General features: G+C 31.4%; 1 protein-coding gene across 1 annotated transcript in view; it reads right to left on the reverse strand.

The window, feature by feature from the left end:
- Window positions 1-22,044, reverse strand: part of LOC129948174 (homeobox protein B-H2) — a 48,898-nt gene continuing 26,854 nt past the window's right edge. The window contains exon 5 of the mRNA XM_056059054.1: window positions 1-1,025. Coding sequence (XP_055915029.1) covers window positions 288-1,025 — 738 coding nt within the window. The 3' untranslated portion in view covers window positions 1-287. The remainder of the gene's footprint in view (window positions 1,026-22,044) is intronic.

The following is a 22,044-nucleotide window of genomic DNA, read 5'->3' on the forward strand; positions in this document are numbered from 1 at the left end:
TTACAATAAATAACTTACATTCTAAAAAAACACAAATTACAAAATAAAACAAAATAAATTAATAAATAAATTACATTCGCTGTATTTTCATTTTTTGTGTCAAATTAAAAACAAATTACATATAACCTAAGAAAAACAGTGTTTTTATTTTCTGTTTTTGAAAAAGTTCGCTAAGTGAACTTAGTGCCGTTTTTAATAAATAATCAAATTTTTTATGTCTCTTAACCTAAAATTTTATTTACAAAGTAATGAATTATTTTGAAATTAGGTAAATGCATTCAATTCCGTCACGTCACACTGATTTCTTCGTCACTGTCCGAATTTGAATCATAATCATCGTAGTACATTTTCATAAATTCCGTATTTTGAAAATGCTGATTCAGACCCAATGCATTGTTTCGATTGGCTGCTGCGGCTGCAGCAGCAGCTCCTTCATAAAGACCACTAATCATTCTTTGCCTCTGTTGTTGTTGTTGTTGTTGATGCTGGTGTTGCGCTTGTTGTTGCTGGTGCTGCTGATGTTGCTGCTGGACATCGGAGGGTTCGAATTTGAATTTCCGATCCATTGAAAGATGTTTTTGCATTTCCGCATTGAATTTTGCTTGAAAATCACAAACGGCTACCGCAGCTACGGCAGCAGACGCCACTGCCACCGGTGATTGATCATGATTCATTGATTGAACCTTAGATAAGGGCGGAGGAGAAAGTTGTAGATTTTGAGAAAATTTCCCGCCGCCACCACTTCCACCGCCGGCAACACTATTTAGAGGGGGTGGTGATGGAATCGCCTCGCTCGAGCCAGCATTTGAATGCGGTCTCGGTTGTGCGATGCCAGGTGATAAGTTTTCCGGTGACATAGGAGGTGGTGAAGCCGAAGATGCTCGATCACATTTGGCATCTGACAAATCAGGGTTGGGGTTGTTTTTGTTTGGAAGAGTTTGATCCCGTGATCCGCCGTTTGCAAGCAGTTCTCGTTCCTTGGAGTTTCTCCATTTCATGCGACGATTTTGAAACCATATTTTGACCTGGAAAAAGATAAAAAAAAAGTAAAATTAGAAATTCATAAATGTAAAAAATACATGAATTAAGGTTCAACAAATTTGACAAGTCACTCTGCCCTTAAAAACATTTGCAACATTTATTGCTCCATATTTGCCTCATTCTTGAACCCAAAACTCCCTTTTCCTTATATAAATTTTCCTAATCTCACTCAAATAATTAATTTCAATCAAAAACAGACGTAATTTTGCCTCATAATCATTAATCTTATCGCCGCCTCCACATCGCCGCTGAAATAAACAAAATCAATGACCGGAATTAATATCCTGCCTCTTATAGATGGAATGAATTGTGGCACGTGACTCTGTGCGGTTAATTCGAACAAAATAAAAGATTGTAAAATGCATTTTCAATGCCTACTTGAACTTCGCTATATAGCTCCTTTATTCCAATACCAACAAAATTATCGCAAGCTAATGTTAATATTCCTTAAGGACCATAAACAGCAAGGATTTGATTATTGCGTATTCTTCACACTCAAATCACATGCATTGGAACAACAACAACAAGAATTACAATCCACTTAAAATATCTGAAATTTAATCTCCACCCCATCAACCCGCCGCCGCCGGCCGCTCTGGCCGTCGTCCTCGTCGGTCTTCACCACCAACCAAGAGAAATATACCCTTAAGTTGTTTAAGGATAAACTCTGCATGAGCCCAGTAGTGTTTTTGGGGTAGGTACATATATTTGAAAGTTATAATTTTCCAAACTCCTCCAGCTTCTCTAACATGGTTGTGTATCAGAGCAGTGGTGGTGGGTCCCTGGATGATGGTTCTTATTCAGGAGAATTATCCTGTATACAGTATAACACCCAGTAATAATTCACAAACAGCTTTGGGAACAATTCCCGCCTTTTCTCGTATCTGTCAGCAGCAGATTCCTAAGTCCACGGTACCGTACCGTACCGTTTCGAAGGATAATTTAACGAAAAACGATTACGAAAATATACAACGCAGCATCCTATACTCGTAATATGTACATATACAAACGACCATAACGCTGGCTGAAAATGATGAGAAGAACGAATGGACGCGCGTGGACCAAAAACTAAAGGGAATGGGGGTGGATCCCAAAAACTTTTCTACATCCTCGCAAAATGAGAGTGGAAAACACTTGCAAATTTCTATTGTCCTGTAATTATTGTGTTGCTAAATTTTGACTCGAGTTAAGTTGAGTTGAGCGTGAGTGTGGGTGATGGCTGGTAGTTTAGTATTTGGAAGGTTTATATATAGGGAGGAGGATGATGGTACCACCGACCGAGCGTCAAGCCAAGCGAGCTATCGTCCTGTCCTGTATAATTTTCATATCAGGATATCCGTCCGACAAAGTTTTTGGGCAAAACATTTTGTTTTCTATATGTACGCACTCATTTAAGCCTCAGGCTTGTTTTGGGAATGATTTGGATTGAAAATGTTTTTTTTTTTTAGTAAGGTTCTATCATCTGTTGGTGAGTTGTGCTTCAGCTTCAGAGAAATTGAAAAAAAGGGGAACAAGTTTAGAAGTATACGAGTAAAGGTTTCGGCAGCTTATCTAATATGGTAGGGTAAACTTATTTTGAATTATTTTGTTTTTATATCGATTATAAGTTTTTTGTAGCTGATGGCAGCCAAAAAAACATCTTAATTTTCCGGTTAGTTATGATTAAAATGATTATTGTGGTACAATAAACTGAAAAACACTTAAACTAATTAAAAGGGGACAAAATGAAGTCCTGTTTGTATTTTGAAATTGTGTTTGATATTTTTAAAAATAGAAATTATAAAACTTAAGTACCTATACGATACTATAACAATCGATATATTTAAATTTCCATGACGAGATCATGGAAAATTAAAAAGAAAGTCAATACAGCATTGAAAAAGGGTCAATTTTATTTCAAATAAAAATAGTGAAGATATTTGAATGGAATTCGGAACTTTAGTCGTTAATTAGGTTGTTATGACAAAAACAAGGTTAATGACAAACGTTTTGGTTTTTGACTTGTTACTTCAATATATAAAACATACTTAAACATTTTCTTATAACTCAAGAACACAATTATTGGCACTGTTCTCCGGCTAAACAAGAAGACTTCCCAAGAACATTCCTGAAAATTCTCACATAAAATCACGAAGAACATAAATTTTCCTTTATGTATATTTTGAATGGAGCGGTATTACGACGCCATCTTAATGATGGCCTTGATGATGAATGACGTTTATGTATACGTTACGTTGTGGCAATTTTATTTCTACCAAATTTGTGTGTTTTGTAGCAATTTTTGTGCCACACATTAAAAACAAACATGTTTAAAAATTGTTTGAATCCCAAAACAAAAATCTATCATTGAATTTTGTTGTAATAAGAATTTACATGATATTTTTCCTACATTTTTCACCTCGTTGATGATAGTTTATCGGTATTCGTAACAACTTTTGATTACGGTGTTATTCGTGGATGTGGTAAAATAATAGCCGTGTTTTTTGGCATTCTATAAATAGTATAGTAGAAAATTCCCAAGAAAACCCATCGGTAGTAGCCAGTCTTAAAAAATTGGTACAACTGAAAGATGACTTGTCAGAATAATAATAAAAAAAAACACAAATAGAAGAAAGTTTTGCAAATATCAAAACTTAAAACTAATAAAATGGACAATTTTCAAGAAGTGGTAAACATCTGAAAATTGCGATTCTATCAAAAAAGCTCATTTAATAATTGTAGCTTTGACATAAAACCAAAACTTTAAGAAGGGAGTTTGTTCGTAGATTTCTACATTAACATGTGGTGTTGAAGCGAGCTTGAAGCTCGTCTCAATTCTTTATTTAACTGAATTGAGTTGACATGAGCTTGATTCGACTTGGTTCCGGCCTTGGTTCGGAGTCGATTCAAAATTTGTGAAGAAACCTGAGTGGAGGAGTTGGGTTTACAGATAACGCTAAAAATATGGTCTGTTTATATTATGTTTGTGTACAAAAAATATAGTTTTGTTTTAATCAAATTAAAAAAAAAAATTCACATGGAGTAGGAAGCATATTCTTATGAACTATTCAGTTCTTTATTGTTTAACCACAAATCAAACTATCTCACTTGCACTTCATAAGAAACATCGAAACACCATTTGCATTTTAGAAAGTGCTGTCAAACTTAATCATTTTAAAATTTTCAAGTTTCGATATCTGTTCTGATTCTTGAGCTATGGACGCGACGTACGGACGTACGAACGTACGTATACACGCACGCAGAGATATCTTTCTAAAAATCGACTTTAGTTATCTTGAAAAATCGAGAAATGTTAAAATTTTAAATTTAAGAAATCGGACCCATTACAATTCCTATGGGAAGTTTAAAATAGTAAAACTCATTTCACACTACACGGTTTTGACCGTACGGCAAAAAACCGGACAGCGACATGTTTTTAGAGGCGCAAAGAAGGGCTTTTACGCTTTCATATTATACGGTCACGGCAAAATGTCGGCTCTGTGCCGCGCCGTGCAGCAACCGTCTACTGCCGCTAAGTATACGGTAGCCGGACGGTGCGATAAGCTTAGCGGCATACGTGACGAAATGTATGTTTTCACATCATATGATTTTATTCGTGCGGCAGAGTTCGATCAGCCACTGAAAAAGAATACTAAGCACAGGAACCTTGGGTATATCGTGTTTTATCGTACGGTTAAAATCGTATAATGTGTAATTAACCATTGCTTCGGTTTATGCTGTCTGGTTTTTTCCTTTCGGTCAAAACCGTGTAGTGTGAAACGAGCCTTGGTGCACTATTTAACTTTTTATAAAAATGTGTATATTTTTATTTTCTAAGAGTGATGCTTGAAAACGATCAGGCAATTTTTATTTTGTTTCGTAGAATTATTTTTAAATCTTGGTTCTATTTTACTGCCAAAACTTAGATCCATTTTTCTTAACCAAGAAATGTAATTAATTCAATGATGAAGACAATAAATATGTAATTTCAATTGTATACAAACTTTTAAGTCATTCATTACTTTATTACAAACAATTTAAACCATTCAAAAAATTATCCCATTTTTAAATAAATAAAATACATGCACTTAAATAAAGAAGACAACATTCTCAAATTATTTGTAAGGGCGACTTTAGAAACCAATATTTATTTCTAACTAAAAATGTATACCAACATTCAAAATGAAGCACATGAGAGCGGGTGAAAATACTGGTTTTCAGAAATATTGTTGGTATGCAATTATTTAGAGTTTATAAATACATGTTTTACATTTGAATTTAGTTAAAATATATAAATACGTATTGAAAACATAACTTAAATATTTAAAAAAAAATCTAAAGTAATCTTTAATCATCAAATATAACGTAAACAAAATAAGGGATTGTCCGGAGAAAAAATGTTATTTTAATAGGTTCATTAGTTTTTGAGACAACTTTAAAAAAAAAAAAAACGGTTCTAAAGCGGATACCCCAGTGAAGCAAAAGTATTTATTTATGAAGCATATATTTCTAATATTGAAAGTAAGCACAGTTAGTTTTTAAGAAATTCGAATTTTATATTTTTTAATAACAACTTTTTTTATTTATCATTAAATAAAATGAAAAGAAGAGGCCGGGGTGCGACCCACATTGATTACATCCCATCCCATTAAAACTTTAGTAAAATATTAATTACAATATTTTGTGTATTTTTTTGTTCTCCTAATACGTGAGTCAAAAACCATTTCTTATCAGTTTCTTGTTGTTTTTGTAAGTTTTTGTATTCTTGAAAAAGTTGACAATTTTTTTTTTCAAAATCTATTTATTTAACGAAAACTCTTGTCGAAAACAAATTTTAGTAGCATTTGTTGAAAGTTTTATTTCTTATATAAAGAAATACAAAATGGATTTTTCTAACAAAGCTTCGCACATAGTGAAATCATTTTTAAGTCAGCACTTTCACGAGATAACGTGAATCGAACACCAATTTTTATCAATGGGTGCAATGGGTCCGATTTGTCAAATTGAAAATTTTGACATTTCTCTACGTTTCAAGGTCCCTAGAGTCGATATAAAACGTTCGCACGTTCTCGACGTTTTTTTCGTCCTCCATAGCTCAAGAACCAGAAAAGATATCGACTTCAAATAAATTGTGTTACACAGATAATAATGCAGAACGATGCAGAAAGGGCTTTCAAGAGAATTGCTTAGGTGTTTTTTTTACCAATGACGTTAGAGAGTTGAATTAAATTTTATACTATTTTTATGGTACCAAATCAATATATTTTTGGAAAAAAAATCCAATCGACGGTTTTTTTATAAATCAAAAAAAAACTAAAAAAAAAATGTGTTACCTCGAAAATCTTACGAATACAAAATGATTTTATTTGCAAAACAGCTTTGTGTAACGGTAAATAACGTTTTTAACATTTGATAAAACTTTGAGAAAAATTGAATTGACAGTATTTTTGTAAAAAATAAAAAAATAAAAACCTAAAAAACATAACTCAAAGTTGGTAAAAATTTAATAAAATGTATTAATTTAAAACTAAAATATCTTTTTAAAAATTTAATATTATTGCTTCCAACTAGTTTCAACTTTTAAGAAATATTGTTTACAATATTCAGAACAATTTTTAAAAAAATCAAACTGACAGTTTTTTTTTACAAAATATAAGAACCTGAACAAAAAACTTAATAAAAGTTGGTAACAATCGATCTTAGAGTCAAATATCTTTTCAAAACTTTGAGACATTATCTTTAAGCTAACTTTATATTTTAAAAAATATTGTTTTCAACATTTAGTAAAATTTTGAGAAAAATCGAATTGACATTTTTTTTTCAAAATGTAAAGACCTCACAAAAAAAAACAATATTAAAACTTGGTAAAATTTTAACAATGACTCAAATAGATTTTCAAAAATTAAAAATATTGTCTTCAATTTTTTTTTTATTTCACAGATAATATTGTTTTTTACAAATAATTAAATTTGGTAAAAATCGATGTTCGGTTCTTGATATCTCTCAAATTAATTTCATTCAACCAATTTGTTAAAATCTAAGAAATGCTACTAAAATTGGTAAACATTTGTTTTCGATTAATAATCTATTTAACAAAACTAGATTTTTAAACTAAACTATTTCTTTATATGAAAAATATTGTTAGTAATTTTGAATTTTTAAGAATAGTTCAACTGACAACTTTTTTAACCCACCATGAAAACTTAAAAACTTTTTAGCAAGACAAATCTACAGACCCCAGCTTCTTTTTTAATTTTTATGAAAAACGGACTGGTTTTACAAACATTTGATTGAATATAATAAAAAATATTTTCTATAAGATGAAATTAGTTTGAATCGAATATTTTCTACATTTGAAAAAAAGATTATCAGCCCTATCATGAATTCCATCGTAATCTGAAATTTTTACGAATCCCAAAAAATGTATCATAAAATCCGTTAGTAGTGGAAAATCTCATAGAATTTTGCATTACGAACGGATTTTATGATACAGTTTTTCGGGATTCGTAACCATTTCTGATTACTATCCAATTCATGATAGGGCTGAATATTTGCTATAATTTTTTAAAGGTTTTTATTTTGTTTGTAAACACAAACTGTCAATTCGATTTTCCCAACATTTTACTGAATGCTGAAAATTAAATTGTGTATGACATGAAATTAGTTCGAAGCCAATATCCTTAATTTATTAAAAAAAATATTAAAGTTGAAAATCAATGCGTACAAACGTACCGACTTACGAGCGTACGTACAACCATGCGCACATACATCTCTCTAAAAATCTTTTATTTAGATTGTAGGGAATTTTTAAGTAAGAATTTCAAAATTTTCGATTTGACTTATAGGAACTATTAGAATTACTTCATATTGGAAGTTAAAAAATGCTTAACGTGAATCTGCTTAAAACCTGAATTTCCAAACTTGAACTCAATGGACCCAATTATTTAAGGTGTAAGGGCTCCCTATACCGTTGTGGTATTATGATTTTGATTGATTAATATCTCGAGTTCAAAACTTTATACATCTGAAACTTGTAAAATAAGTGCAATATGTCACAAGAAAAATTTACTTAAGACTTGAAATCTAATACCTTTTTAAAATATCAAAAAATTCTTGCCACAAAACGTTCATTTAAAGAATATTAATCTTTGCTATGGTCTTAAATATTTTGTTAAAGTATGGTTAGAACTTGACATAATTCCTAAAATGTTGTATTTTAATATTTATAAATATGTGCTTACTTTTCCACATTATCAACATTTTTGAACAAGCAAAAATTTGAAATACAGAATTTGGTCCTACATTATTTTGACCACCTAAATACACATGACACCAATTTAAAATTATCTTGGTAAATAAACTTATAAACACTGAATATAAGAACGGCAATTTTCCTTTGTTAAAAAAATTAGTTAAAATATTTTGTTTTTGAAAATCTAATGTTTTATTGAAACAAATATTTAAATTTTGTCTAGAACTAACAACTATAACAACTTGACACTTGTAAAATGAGTTTGAAGTATTAAATGAAATCAGTTTAATTTTTCTCAAGATAAGATATCGCAAAAGTAAGTTTTTTAGTAATAAATAGTAATGTTTTTCTAAAATAGCGTTCAGATCTGTCAATGTAATAGTTCGCTCTCCATATGGCACTTTGGTGAAAAACATACATTACTAAATACGTTACTGACCTAATCATAGAGTACCAAATTATTTCCGAGTTATCCTCGACGTGTGACTAAAAGAGACCTTTAGTTACATTATATTGTGTATATTTTAAATATAACTATATTTTCAGACTGATGCATCTCTTCGATCAAAAAATAAATTGGGAATGAAATTCACACCTCTAGAATAATAATTAACATTTTGATCGATTGATTTAATTTTTTTGAATGAATTCATTCAATCATTCGTGCGTGACCAATGTGGTAACCGTTTTCTCTTTATTTTCTCGTATATTTAACTTTTTTAAATGTCCATCACCTCATCATCATCATCATCACGCCACATGAAAAAAACGTCGACAATTGATCAAAAAATCATATCAAACCAATTGCGTCAAATTATACGAATCAGAATTCCTTTTTTTTTCGTTTTGCTAATGATGATGATTCCAGGATGATCGATGGAATTGTGACATAATTCTTTGCAGACAAAATTAGTTACGCAAATTTATTACAACCGAATGGTTCTTATTATCAATGAATGATATGGAAAAAGGACAATAAGCATTCAGTCTGGTGAAATACGTATCCTGAATTGAAATTCTCTCCGCATTCATTGAGAATTTGAGGAGAAAGGAGAAAATAGACTCATAGAAAACAGACAAGGATGAATTGTATAGTAGGGATGTCCTTTATGGTTGGTAGGAATATCCTTTTTAGAGTAACCTTATGCCTGTGCGTTGTGTTATTTGAATTATTTATATATACTATACTATATATGTATATCTTTCAACTTTTCATTGTTCTTATGATTATTCAATTTATATTTTTGTCTCACAGACATTTTGTTTGTGATTTAACAATGGAAAACATTTTAATATCAAAAACAATTTTCACTTCTTCCATCTTTTTTTTATTTGTTATTTTATTGTTTTTGTTATTTCAATTTAAAGAGTTTCCTCCGACTTATGTTTGTATGTATATTTTCAGTTAAGTGGGAAAAGTTAAAATGGAAAATGGTTGATAATTGAAAAAGTTATCCTTTCTCCATTCTGATGCTATGCGGTAGGTATAAATGAATATGATAAAAAAAGGATGTATTGTTGTCGAAGTATTTTCTTGCATTAATAGGAGAGATTCTGATTGTTTTTCCCCCCATTTTTTTTGAGAGGTTTATTTTTTAACGCAATGCATATTTTGATAAAACTTTTAAGGAAGGAGTTTTTTTTTATTTTGGCGAGATTTTTATTAAAAAAGTTAAATTGGTTGGTGAAAGTTCTGCAGCGTTTTTCTTGATTTTTTAATTAATCTCAAGAATTTTGTTTAAAAAAATATGAATATTGTTTATGCTTTTACCTGGTTCTTTTTTTTTACCTGGGCACAAAAAACAACCATTTTCATGAATAATAAATAAGAAAAACTGTTAAAATTAAAACAGTGAAACTATTTGGAAATTGGAGCATGCAGTTACAAAATACCAGATTTTAAATTAGAGTGGATAGTTAAAGCTCATTTTTTGTATTAATAAATGCAAACCAGAAGTAAATTTTACTATGAAAACCGCAGAGTCTAATAATAAATTTAAAAAAAAAATATATTCTGTACAAATTTCAAGAGCGAATCTCAACTATTTTTCTAATGGCAGTTTTTGAAAAACTGACCGCTTTTTACTGGAAATTTCCCATCAGCTAAAACATTAATTTTAAATATTGTTGTCCTTGAAACGACGTTTTTCAATTTTGCTTACATTTGTATTAAGAAAGCAATTATCCGATAAACTTAAAATTTTAAAATTTACTCTACAGTGACTTATAGGACTTGGTGGATGGAAATTCACGATTTTCTATTAAAGATACGACCATTTTATACAAAATAAAATAAACTTGACGTTGATATTTTTAGAAAACTTTAGAATAGAACAATTTTCAATTTCATTGTCTGAAGAAACTACAAAAATCGCTTTTTTAAATATACCTTTATAAAATATATTTTCAATTTCCAAAAAAAATTGAGTTTTTTTCTTACAAGAAATTTCTGAAATTCTCTCTAATTTTAAGCGCGTTGGAGTTATGGCTCCGAAAAGTAGAATTTTTGTCTTGTGTTAACGGAATATTGGCCAGCAAAAAAAAATTAGTCGAGCTACATAAGCAAATTTCTGTAAATGTTTTTGGTTGAATTTTCATTTTATTGAATAGTTTAGAAACGCACTTTTGAAAAGTTGAATTTTTTAATATTGTTTGAGAAACAAAATTTGGATTTGTTAAAAAAAAAAGTACAAAAATCCTCTTTTTAATTTGCTTCACTTAGCGATCAATAAAAGCAATCAAAGTCCAGTGAAATTAGGCGAAAAAGGGGTCTACCTCGGAATGAGAGAAAATAAGTAAATGTGCTTATACTTTTTTTTTAGTGTTCATAAGATCTCGTGTCCACCTCGTAAGTTAAAGGTCGTCAAATGTCGTAAAAAACACTTTTTGTGATCATCTTCGTGTCTGTAGGTACCATGCAACTAACACGCTTACCAAAATTGTCAAACCTAAAATTTGCAAAAATGTTTGTATGAATAATTATCAACAGTTTCGGAGAGAGATTGCTCAAAATGAGTACGACTCTGCAATTTTCTGAAATTGAATTAATAATAAATAAAAGGGTTCCAAATCACTTCTCGACCATTCTTGTTCTTGAAAACAGAAAATATACACTGAAGCAATGCTATTTTTTTCGGTGGAAGATTACTCAATTAGTTAAAAGCTTAGATATTTTAAAGCCAAAATGTTTGTTTTGTACAAAAACTTTATTTTTTTCAATAACAATTTAATAAAAAAATGGTAAGGGGTTGAACTCTTTTTGGCATCTATCTCTGAAACGGTTGAGCGTATGGAAAAACATTGAGACAAGCATTTTAGCAAATTTTATGCTTGACAATTTTGATAAAGGTGTTAAGCCATTGGACTTTTTACACAATGTTATGAACACCAAAGAAAGGTATAAATACATTTCCATCTCACTATCTCTAATTCTGAGGGGAAGCCCTTATTTCACTTTTTTTAGGTATCACTAATTATTTTCGTATGACCGTTCGCTAAATTCAGTTTTTTATAACGAAATTGTGAATAACGAATCAACGGTTGTAGCTACAAAAACGAAACTATTGCAAATTAAAAATGTTAGAAGAAAAACAAGATGCAAGTTTATATTCTAGCCAAACTTAATTATTTAAAATTTAGTCCGCTAACTCCTTATTTTAGCAAATTTAACTACTCAAAAAACCATGGAAGCTTAAATTGTTTGGTTTGTTCAAAAAACTTTTGACATTACATTTTTATAATTTCGCCACAATTTTTTTACTTTAAAATACAATAACACCTTTAACATGCAGTTTTTGACATGTTTCGACCACACCTTGCGAATTACTCTTGAACAATTGTAGGAGTACCAATCGGTGCTTTACCTCATGTTTGCAACCCTTTTTTGCGATAATAAAAGAGTCTTACAACAACGCAAGGTGTTTCGTTTTGCACAATAAATGCACACCAGTCGAAACCAACAACAAACAGGTTATTGTGAGACAAGTGGCAGTAGAATAAGAGGTCACCCAGTTCAACTATCTGGGGAAGCTATTTGGCACCCGATGGTGAAACGGAATTGGATGTCACCAATAGAATAGATAAATCCAGTAGTGCATTCGGAATGCTTTCTAGAGTGTGGAACTCCAGGAAAATAACGCTCCGTACTAAGGTAAAGTTGTTGGAGTCCAACGTAAAATCCGTGCTGCTATATGCCTGCTAAACGTGGAAGTGCTCTGCCAACATCTCGAGAACGTTGCAAACTTTTGTCAATCGCTGTCTACATAACATCCTGAACATCCGGTGGCCACAAACCATATCTTACGATGAACTGTGGCTCAGGATTGGGCAAACAAAAGTGGATGTTGACATCGCGCAGAAAAAGTGGCGCTGGATTGGCCATACATTGAGTAAGCCAAACGACAACATAGCCAAGCAGTGCTTTCAATGGAATCCCCGGCCTGGAAGGCGAAGATAGACATGGAGATCATCTGTCATGAAGGGAGCTCGGTCCCAAAACTTGGAGACGTGGTCCCAGCTGAGGTATCGTGCTAGGAATAGAGAGGGATGGAAGGAACTGGTTGCCGCTCTATGCTCCGGCAGGAGTATAAGTACTGCTACAAGCAGCCGGAAACGAAGAAGAAAGAAGAAGCATGTGTTAGCAAAACAAAACAATTACTTTTATATTGTTTTTTCCATTTGAGAATAATATAAACACCATTTCTTTAACTTTTTGTAAAGATTTTTCTTAAAGATAAAGATACTGAAAATATAAAAAGATAAGGATTATAAATTTACACAATAAATAACCAAACATTTTATTGAAACAAAAAAACTGCTTCGAAAACTTACACGTCTGTAAAGTGGATTTTTATTGGAGATTACAACCTTATTATTATTTACATTACAGTAATTTTTTGTATGGACTTAGAAGATGAAGTGCGTGTAGGAGAAATTTGATTTGTGTGCAGTTTGCTAACAACTGTATACCCTTTTTCCTCAAAATAAACCAAAAACAAAAAAATATTCGTTGTGACGTTAATTCTCATTTCTAAAGTTAATAGAGAACAATTGACTTCTATGATCAAAGGTCCTTGAAAAATAGGCATATCTCTTCTACTCTTCAAAATACACGACCATAATGATGATGACTACAAAATGCATAACAATGAATCATTTCCAGTTTCCTGATGGAGTGCAATAATTCATCTATGCAATCACACTTCACACATATCATATCACTTGGCTGCACATTTTTCTATTTTCATTTACAGATAAGTTTTTCGTCCTTTTTTCTTAGTTTTTTTTTTCCCGAGCCTTTCAAATCATCAAAAGGAACACAATGGTTGATTGTTGTCACCATTCCAAGTTATCATCATCATCATCATCAGAGCAGACAAGATCATCACTGGTCTTATATTGTGCATCAACAACGGCACTAAATTCAGCTGGAAGGACATTTCCATTCTTATTTTTGTTTTTGAATGAAGTGAGATTTCCCTGAAAATGATTTGCATTCGCGGTTGTCAATTTGATTTTAGCGAGAAATTTTCCACCAAAAAACTGCAGTTCCAGACAGAGCATCAAATGAAAACAACAAAAGGAACTGAGAAGACCATCATACAGCCTAACAAAAGGGACACAGTACACTCAAATGATATCTATCTCTCAGTATACTCTCTATATATACTCGTAGCTGAACATTTTCATATCCACCATCGCGTTTCAGAAAAGAAAACCATCAAAAATGTATCCTCCCGGAGTAATTTCATTTGTTTTTTGAATTTTGTTTTGAATTGGAACTGAATTGAAAAACGCGTCCCGACACTTTTATCCTGATGGAATGCAAGCGCCATCGGCCCTCGCACCGGACGGCAACCAGACACTTAACACTTCACTCCCAAACACCCATCGCATCGTCCAACAAAGAGCCCTTTGGTGTTGTCCTGGGAAAATGTTCTGTGGGCATAACAAAAGCCGCAAATAAAATGTGCATAACGAGGGGACATCGCAACGTGCCGCATTTCAATGATGAAAATTCTTGGAGTCTGGGTCTGATGGAGGCAAAAGGACACAGCCGCATCCATGATGGTGAATATTTTGGAGCACTTCTGTTGTACAAAAGGGCTGCTGTATGATGTTGCATATGAATTGAGAGAGTTGAGCATCAACACCATGGAGGACCCGATTGGTAAAGGACATCCTTGCAATATGCACCTCTATCCTCACCCAAAGATAACTCCTCATTCTATATGTAGTATGTAAGGTATAATAAATAAAACCTTCCGCATCTATATAAAGAGGGGCTTTTCTACCATCATCGTTCATTCTTCGAACTTCGAAAAGGATGGAGTTGAAGTGCTTTGGGAGCTGTGTGTTGCTGACGCTGCTGCCCCATGGCCAGCCATGGTATTCCATGCTGCATTGCGGTCAGTATTGCAGTTATTACCATGTTGTTTGAGGGCAATTCGTTTTGATAAACGGTGCAATTCAGGTGATTCATCATTTTTACAAGTAAATCTCAATTGAGATGATGGCTTGACTTTTTGTAAAGCTCGTAAAAAAAAATAAAACGACAATATGAAAATTGAAAATTATTGTGTTGTTAAAAACCTGTTAGAGTTTTGTCTTCTCAAGAGCATCACTTCAGGGATTGTTTAACAATCATATCAACTTTAAAAGGTACCTACAATCTGCTCATATAGGTTTTGACATTGTGTTTAAAATTGCACATTTTGTAATCATTAAATGGAGAGAGATTTTTTTGTTTTATTGAAACTCATACCTTTTTTTATAAATTAAACATTTCAAAGATTTTGTTTTTGTTCAACTTCATAAAGATTAAACATGTTTAAGGCATAGAGATTTGTTTTTTAGCCACACATTAAGAATGTGGAATGCTTTGAACAACTTTGTATTTCCCTATCATTTTTATATCCAAAACTTAAAGCCCATTTATAATCCGGTATAACCTCTTAAATCATTCTTTTTTTACACACTCGCACTTTGTTTCAAAATGATAAGGGTAGTAATGAACCCTTCAGATATTATGTATAGCTAATTATATAAAAAATATGTGTTAACATCCTGAAATTCATATGAGTTTTTTCTTCAAGTTTGCCACCAGATAATGCTTCCTACTATCTTAGGTATACTGATTTTCCAGTGGGACATCAAACACTCGAAAATGTTCTCCCTAGAAAATACTTCCTGAAAGTTTCTATGCCCCAATATCCGACCAGAATTCTGCTAGTCTCGTTTACAAATTCTAGTTTCGTCTGCGTCTTGTTGACCTCAGGTGTTCCTACGGAATGGTTTAGTTTCTCATATTCATATAATAGGCCAGTTCCATCTAAGTAAATCAGTGCCCTCAGAAATTTTTAAAATTGATACAAAGATCTCCAGTTGTCAGTTTTTTCCAAAAATTTCTGAGAAGAAAAATGTTTGGAATCCTCATACAGCCATTTTGACATCTGTCATGAATATAATTTGTGTTTTTTCTGTCCTGAACGAAACTCAAACTCAAATATATTTTTACAACTTTCGAACCGCACGCACATAAATGTCTTCACAAACAAAATTTATAAAAACACATATGATTCTGGCTGACAGCTTTTTAAAGTGAAAATTATTTCTTACCAAATGACTTTGCTTCTTTCAAAGTGACATTTAATTATGTTAAATATAAAAGTCACATTCACACCTTAATTCATTATGACAAACAGAATTGTTGGTTTCTCTATTTTTGCAAAATAAAACTCCCTGCACCAAAAAATTACGGGCTGAGTGATGACAATCCACTAAAACTGCTTAGACTTTCCAACAAAAAAGTTTTTCAAACTAGTTTGAGCAATTTTCACTAAATCACCAAGTTACTTAGTGGATGGAAGGCCTTAAGATAGTCTGACGTTTATGACATTTATTAAAAGTCTAAACTTGGTTTTACTTAAACGCAGAACTGTAACTTTAGACTCAATTTGTAAAATAATACAAAATGCCCATCAATTTTGACATTTGTCATAAATATAAGTAAGTCTCTTGTCATTTGCATTTTTTATCTGGCGGTAGCAAAATTTAAACACAAAATGTATTCAAATATTTTGGACTGCAGCAATATTTTTAATTCAATTTAACAGCTGACATGTTATTTAAATTGACAATTATGTATATTCCCCTAAATGATTTAGCCTCTGTTTTGACATCCGTATTGCCTTCTTTTTTTTTAAGGAAAAACTTCTGGTTGGTTGGCGATGGAAAACCACTAAAAGTAGCTTATAGTTGTCGGGAAACGAATGTACAATTTAAAGTTGCCGCCGGCTTAGTTGTCTAGTAGGTGGTAGCCCTTATAGATATTGTGACATTTATGAAAATGGTACAAACTGTCAAGACTGAGAAATCTACAAAATGTGACCGATTTAAAATGATTCAAGATTACATAGGGACGGAAACAGGTATCAAGCTATTTTGGAACCTCTTAAAAACTTTGCAGATATAAATGTTTCTTTTAGAAACCTGTATTGAAGGCACGTCTATTTGGCTACAGTTCCGATTATAATTGCAGATCTGTTTATTCTTCCTTCATATTTCTTAAACATTATTCTGTTTTAAATTTTTGAACATTTTAAAGCAAAAATGTAAATAAGGGTTGTTTTTTTTTTTAAATTGGAATATTTCTATAGAAAAACCTTAGATCGAAAACAAGTGATTTATAAAAACGAATGGATTTCACTTTCTCCAATTGGGTAATTTTTAAATTATTGGGACATTTAAACTTCAAAATAAATCAATTCTCATTTTTAAACTCGACCATTAATAATTCAAATATGACTTCCCATGGTTTTCAATGAATTCACAAATTAATTTTATCACTTTTCTTTCAAACATTTTGATGATTATTAGAAATTTGTGGACCCAAAAAAAAAAAATTCAAACTTCCCCCTTAAATTGCCTTATACTCAAATTCAAATCAATTATTATTTCTTAGGATATTATACCCGCAAATAAAAATACCTCAAGGCACACAATCAAATCAGCGAGTTGTATTTAAGAGCAAGCAACCTAACATAAGCTTCTTGTAATATCCCAGCAAACAATATTTAATTCCAGCTAAACCTAATTTAAATAATCTCTCGTCTTGCGGAAATATGCCATAGCATCGTTTTAAAACGATTTCCTCCCCAAGACATAAAATAAACAGGAATTCGATTTTTCTATTCCGATGAACAATCTTTACCAACAAATGGGGTTTAATACACCAGAACCCAGAACCATACGGAAAATATCAGCGACTTCAATCGAAAAACCCAAAGTCTTAAAATATGTCGAAAACACTTTTGTCTGTTTTTGATTTGCTAAAAAAAGAAACGAAAAATACATCTACGCCTGCTGCCACCTCCTCGTACCGCCCGCCCGACCGACAACGACCAAACGTCCTCTATATTTGGGTATAAAAGATTCGTCCTGGTGGCATGTGGGCGGCGGCGCGCGGCGGAGGCGACCGGCGTTGGATGGTCGATGATGGTTGTACTGCCAAAGCTATGAGGGGTTGAATATGGCGACGGCTGCTGCTGTTTCTTTTGTTTGCTGGGGCTGCTAAATCACTTAACACCCTCATTCAGGGTATTTTTTTTCTTCTGATGCTCTCGTTTTGTTTTCGTCGACTTTTTATTCATTTTAAAAGTATTTGTTTTTTTTGTTGTGTGAGTTGACTGCAAGTGATTTATTCTTTGATATTCGACTTAACATGGCTAAGCCATTGGTAAACCCTTAAATAATTTAGATTTCCAAAAATTGAGGGGGTCGATAATACCGAGACGAACATAGAAAGTCCTCAAGTGGACTGGTTTTTCCTAAATCAATTCAACTTCAATGTTATGTCCTTGTGGTATTAGTATATCTATCTAAGTTTTGTAGCAAATAGCTGTGTAAATATGGTCTCCCTTTCTTTGGTGATGGGAATGGACACATTGTGTGTCCTTGAATATTGATCAATATTTGATGTGTCATCAATTTGTGGTTATGGCCTCAATTTGCATTGTGTTTATTCGTTTTATTTGCACACTCAAAGTTGTATGTATCTATAAGATACAATTAGTAAAAGTCATTCATTCACCACATATCTGATTTCTCCATCATCCCGTAGCATCCTCTTGGACTATCGGATTTCAAAGGGGGTTGAGATTTTTTGGATAGTCGTAACTCCATCGTAGGTATATGGAACGAGAATAAAAGCATGCAAAAGACATCTCATTAGGAAACATATGTCTTCACTCTCTAAATATGGGGGAAGAACAAAAAAAAAACACAGTCACTTTTCCAAGGACCAAGGACCTAGTCTTTATTTTGCTATGCTGGAGGAAGAGTAAATGAAATAAAAGAAGAAGAAAAATCATTCGTTTTGTGAAGAAGGGAAAAACGTCAGAAAAATGTGTTACACATTAATCGTTATTTGGTTTACACAAGCTGTTCTAAAGGTTCCTATAAATGATATAGAAGTGCAATAGTATCCAGTATATTAGGACTTTACGGGGAGGACAACTTGTTTTTTCTTCTTTAATTTAGGTTGACTCTGTTTCGATGTTTTTTTTTCTGATTGTTTTTTTATTTGCGATGACGATGATGAAGTACTTAAACGGATTTATTACTTAAGCACAGCACTGCTGTTGATCTCTTATTGTATAAAGAGGGTTGTTATTTAGCAAACACTTATATCATATTGTTTTTATTGAGTAATATTTAGATTTGTTATTAAATAACTAAATAGGGCAATAAGAAGCAATTGGTTCCAAATAAAAAAAATGTATCATGAATTATGGTCTAAGTTTTGTGATATAAAACATCTTATCAAGCTTTCAAGTTAGAAGATTTTTTAAAAACATTTTTGTTGTGAAATTAGTTTCTTCAATCCAATAAGCTTATATTTTTAAGGTTTTAAGCTTAAACTTGTCAAAAAAACATACAGAAAATATGGAATTGTAATATTTGATGAAAACAATATCATAATGTTTTATTATTTTCGACAAGTTTTAAATTGCAAAAACATTAAATTTGGGTTCCATATTTTTGTACGGGTTACGTAGTTACTTAGCTCGGCTCACAGCAATTTTCTTAAAATTTTGTTAGGTTGATGATTTTCTTAAAAAAAAATACTTTTAGTGCCTTCATTTTGATTGTTATTAATCCAGTAACAGTCAGAACTTTTGAAAAGCCCACCATTTGGGCAGCTGTCAATTTGTAAGCTTTCATCTTATGACAATTGATAAAAATGAAAACTACGTCAATTACTAAGTTTAAATGGAACGACATACGCTTCAACAAAAATGCTGAACATTTTCAGTTAGCGATTCTTGCAAGAAAAGTTTTTCGAACAAATCTTATTTCTCTATAGGAGAAGATACAATTTTTTAAAGAAATGGTGTTATTTAAAAAAGTTCGAATTTTGCACCATAAATTGAAGACCTGAACATGGAATAACTGAAATTTTTGGGGTCATAAACTGAATGTACGCCTGCAACATTTTATGACTATGATTGAAAATGTCTGCCATATAAACAAATTTCCTGACATAAATCGATCTTTGGTATTGTGTGAAATTGGAACACTAATCAGTGGAACAATTCATTTTATAATAGAATCAACTTTTAGGGAAAATGAAAATAGAAAAATATATTTTTAGACAAAAATAAATATGCCATTAAACTTTATTTTATTCAAAAAAAAAACTTTGAGTGATTTGCAATCAATCAAAAAATAATCTGCATTTGTAATCAAAAGAAAACACAGTCAAATATCTATTCAAAAATGTTTCAGGATTTTAAATTGATTGAAATCAATAGAACCTATGTCTGGTCCTTAGCAAAAAATGCAGAAAAAATAATTGCTTTTAGAATGAATTTATTAAAAAACTTTCATAGAGGAAATTATTTTTACAATTTTTGATTTAATTTTATAAAATCAAAAAAAAGGATTACGTAACAAGTTTTTTTTGTCGAAGTCTTAACAATTCGATTTATAAGTGCTGAAATGTTTGTTTTCATTTAGATTCCGAGTTGAAAGCCTGGTTTTCTTAAGTCATGATTTTTAACTTGGAACTGATGATGTTTTCTTAAAATTCTACACAATATTTTGTTAAAATTTTCGATGGTAGTTGAAACGTAATTTTATGAAATTTGTTCCTTTTGTAAAATTTTGTAAGGGCCTGATATTTTGTTTGATTGCTTGAATTTGTTTTTTCAAATTTAGGTTTCCTGGTTGTTAGACTTTCTGGTTTTTAAATACTCATATTGTAGATATTTTTCCCCGGTTTTTAGTTTCTTGATATGAGCTATTCTAAATTTTAGATTTTAAGGGATTCGAGATTTCAGGTGTGAGGTTTTTCGATTTTTAGTTTTCCTAGTTTCCAGTTTTCCGGATTCTAAGTTTTGGGAATTTAAGATTTCCTGGGGTTATAATTTTTCGGATACATATAAGATATTTTGAATTTAGATTTTCCACAATTTTGATTTAAATTTTGGGTTTTCTGGATTTTATTTTATATATTGATGTTTCGAGATATGACCCTAAATTATACAAAAAATTCTTGTTTAAGTTCAAAAAGCGTATGGAAAACGAATCTTTTTAACAAAATGAAGCTTCAACTGCAAGAAAAGTTTACGCAATCTATGTGAAATATTCCGGAAAAAATCTTTAGTACAGCGATTCAAATCATCTTAACCAATATTTTATATCAGTTTACATCAGAATTTTCAAAGTAGAATTAATATACTTTTGAAACAAAATTTATGTTTCTTGAATTTAATTTTGTTCTTTCTACCGGAAATTTTGTATATCAATATTTACACACGAACATCAATGGCGGATATAGAGGGGGTCGTACCGGACATGACCCCCCCCTTTAGGAGATAATTTTTGTATTTACCTCGGAACTCCCTTGAATTCAAAACTATCGTATATGACTCCCCTTAGATTTTTGATTATTTATTTTTTATGAAAACAAAGTTTATATTTCACTTCCTTGAACTTTGTTTGCTAAAAGTACGACCGCACCAAGAACATAATATGATTTGGAAATTCAGCCATTTTCCAATAACGCAGCACAAATTCATCAACTTTTGACCAATGGACGATCCAGGGGGGAGTAATATGAGCCAAAAAGCTTATGCAGCTAAGTTGTATAAATAAAGATTTCATCTAAAGATTTGTTAGTAATTTAACGACATTTTCAAAAAAGTGGTTTGCTGCCAAAAACAACTAAAATGTTTGTTTCGCTTAATCTAAAATTTTTAAAAAATATTAGTAATGCTTTAAATTATTTTCATAAAATATGTTTCTAAGAAAAAGAACAAACAGGTTCTTAAAAAGATACCTTGAATAAGAGATCGTCAAATTGATAATAAGTTTCCTTTAAATCAGGAAAATCGCCTTTAATTACGTTTCAAAAATACGTAATTTGAAAAAACTTCGTTTTTTTTAACATGAAAATTCGAAACTATCTGAATTTTGTCCTTCATTTGGCTTTTTTCTACAAGAAAAACATATTTCGGTATTGACCCAGGAGAAAGCCCTTCATAAATCCGTTATTTTTTTAAGTTTTCTTAAGAACGCCATCATATTTTGGTTTGTGATTTTTAAAAAAATATTGATTTTTGTTAACAAAACTCGATATCTCAGAGAGGGTCACCATGTAAATGAAAATTTATAAGCACTTGACAGCTGCACACAAAATTTAAAAATTGTATACTTATGTAAAAATCAATTTAAAAAACCGCTCTATTGATTTTCCAAAAAAAAATAAG

Source organism: Eupeodes corollae, chromosome 2, assembly GCF_945859685.1.
Source record: "Eupeodes corollae chromosome 2, idEupCoro1.1, whole genome shotgun sequence".
In the NCBI taxonomy this organism is placed as follows: domain Eukaryota; kingdom Metazoa; phylum Arthropoda; class Insecta; order Diptera; family Syrphidae; genus Eupeodes; species Eupeodes corollae.